The sequence below is a fragment of the Pediculus humanus genome, genomic scaffold, assembly GCF_000006295.1.
Source record: "Pediculus humanus corporis 1103172107940 genomic scaffold, whole genome shotgun sequence".
NCBI lineage: Eukaryota > Metazoa > Arthropoda > Insecta > Psocodea > Pediculidae > Pediculus > Pediculus humanus.
Window position 1 is genome coordinate 1 of NW_002987512.1, and position 1024 is coordinate 1024.

Below are 1024 nucleotides of genomic sequence, written 5' to 3' on the forward strand. Positions count from 1 at the left end.
ATTCGCTAATAAATTCCCTATATATGATCGGATCCATGTTCCTGTTCAACATGTACAATATCCACCAATCTCCGACGTCCGTTTTTCGCGACACGGCTTTCGCAATGTCGAACGGAATCATTCTATTTCTACGGTGCAATATGTAGGGTCTCACGCTCGGAGCCGCCAATATGACGGCTCTGTATATCAACAGAGCCGAGAGTAGAGTCGCCAATATTATGTACCAAAACCACAGGAATATGTAGGTTTTCTCGTTGACTATGTTCAACGGGAGTATGCATAGCGAGTCATGGGTTTGTATGGATCCGGAAGCACCAAATTTTTGAAACGTGCACTTGGTCACGCGGGGAAAAATGTACACCATGGGATCGAAACGATCTTCCTGGGGTTGATTGCTGAACGACATGACGCGAAGTCCGTAACTGAAAAATTCACCGTCGAAAAAATTGTTCATGAGTATGAGTTGTCCGATTATGTTGACGAGGCAAAGGGCTTCGCAAAAGAAATATCGAAGAGCGTAGAGTTTGTGTCTCTGAAATTAAACAAGAGAAAAAAAAAAAATGTAAGTTTGACGTGTATGCTCCGACGAATCTTCTGGAAACGTGCAACTCTTATCAACTTGTACGCAATGGAAATTTTGTGTCTCTGTGGTTACACATCATTCCATTGGCAACTCTTTAATGGTTTCACTCTTCTCGAGAAGAATAACAAAAAGAAATTTTTTTTGTTTGTTTGTTTGGTTGGTATTCGAAAAAATCTTGTTTCAAAATAATTTTCATTAAGTAACCAAAAAGATTACGTTAAGTGCATTTTCTCATAGTTTTTTTTATTTATTTATTTATTATGTGACAATCACGTGACGTGTGAAAATTCGAAACAAATTCTTTCTTTTCCTTCCAATCATTCAAAAAGGGAGAGAAAGACGACGGGGTTGAAATGAAAGGGGGGTGCCCTGCATGGTTTGCCTACGCCTACCTGAATTCATTACCTGATTACTGTGTGCGTATGACACAAACCACGTTTT

General features: G+C 39.6%; 1 protein-coding gene across 1 annotated transcript; it reads right to left on the reverse strand.

Moving 5' to 3' along the window:
* Positions 1-56: 56 nt before the first annotated feature.
* On the reverse strand, positions 57-532 carry Phum_PHUM403140 (Innexin inx1, putative; the record flags this gene model as incomplete). The annotated part of the gene is made up of 1 exon (XM_002428775.1): positions 57-532. A coding segment is annotated over one exon (476 nt), but the record flags the coding sequence as incomplete, so codon positions are not given.
* Positions 533-1024: the final 492 nt, after the last annotated feature.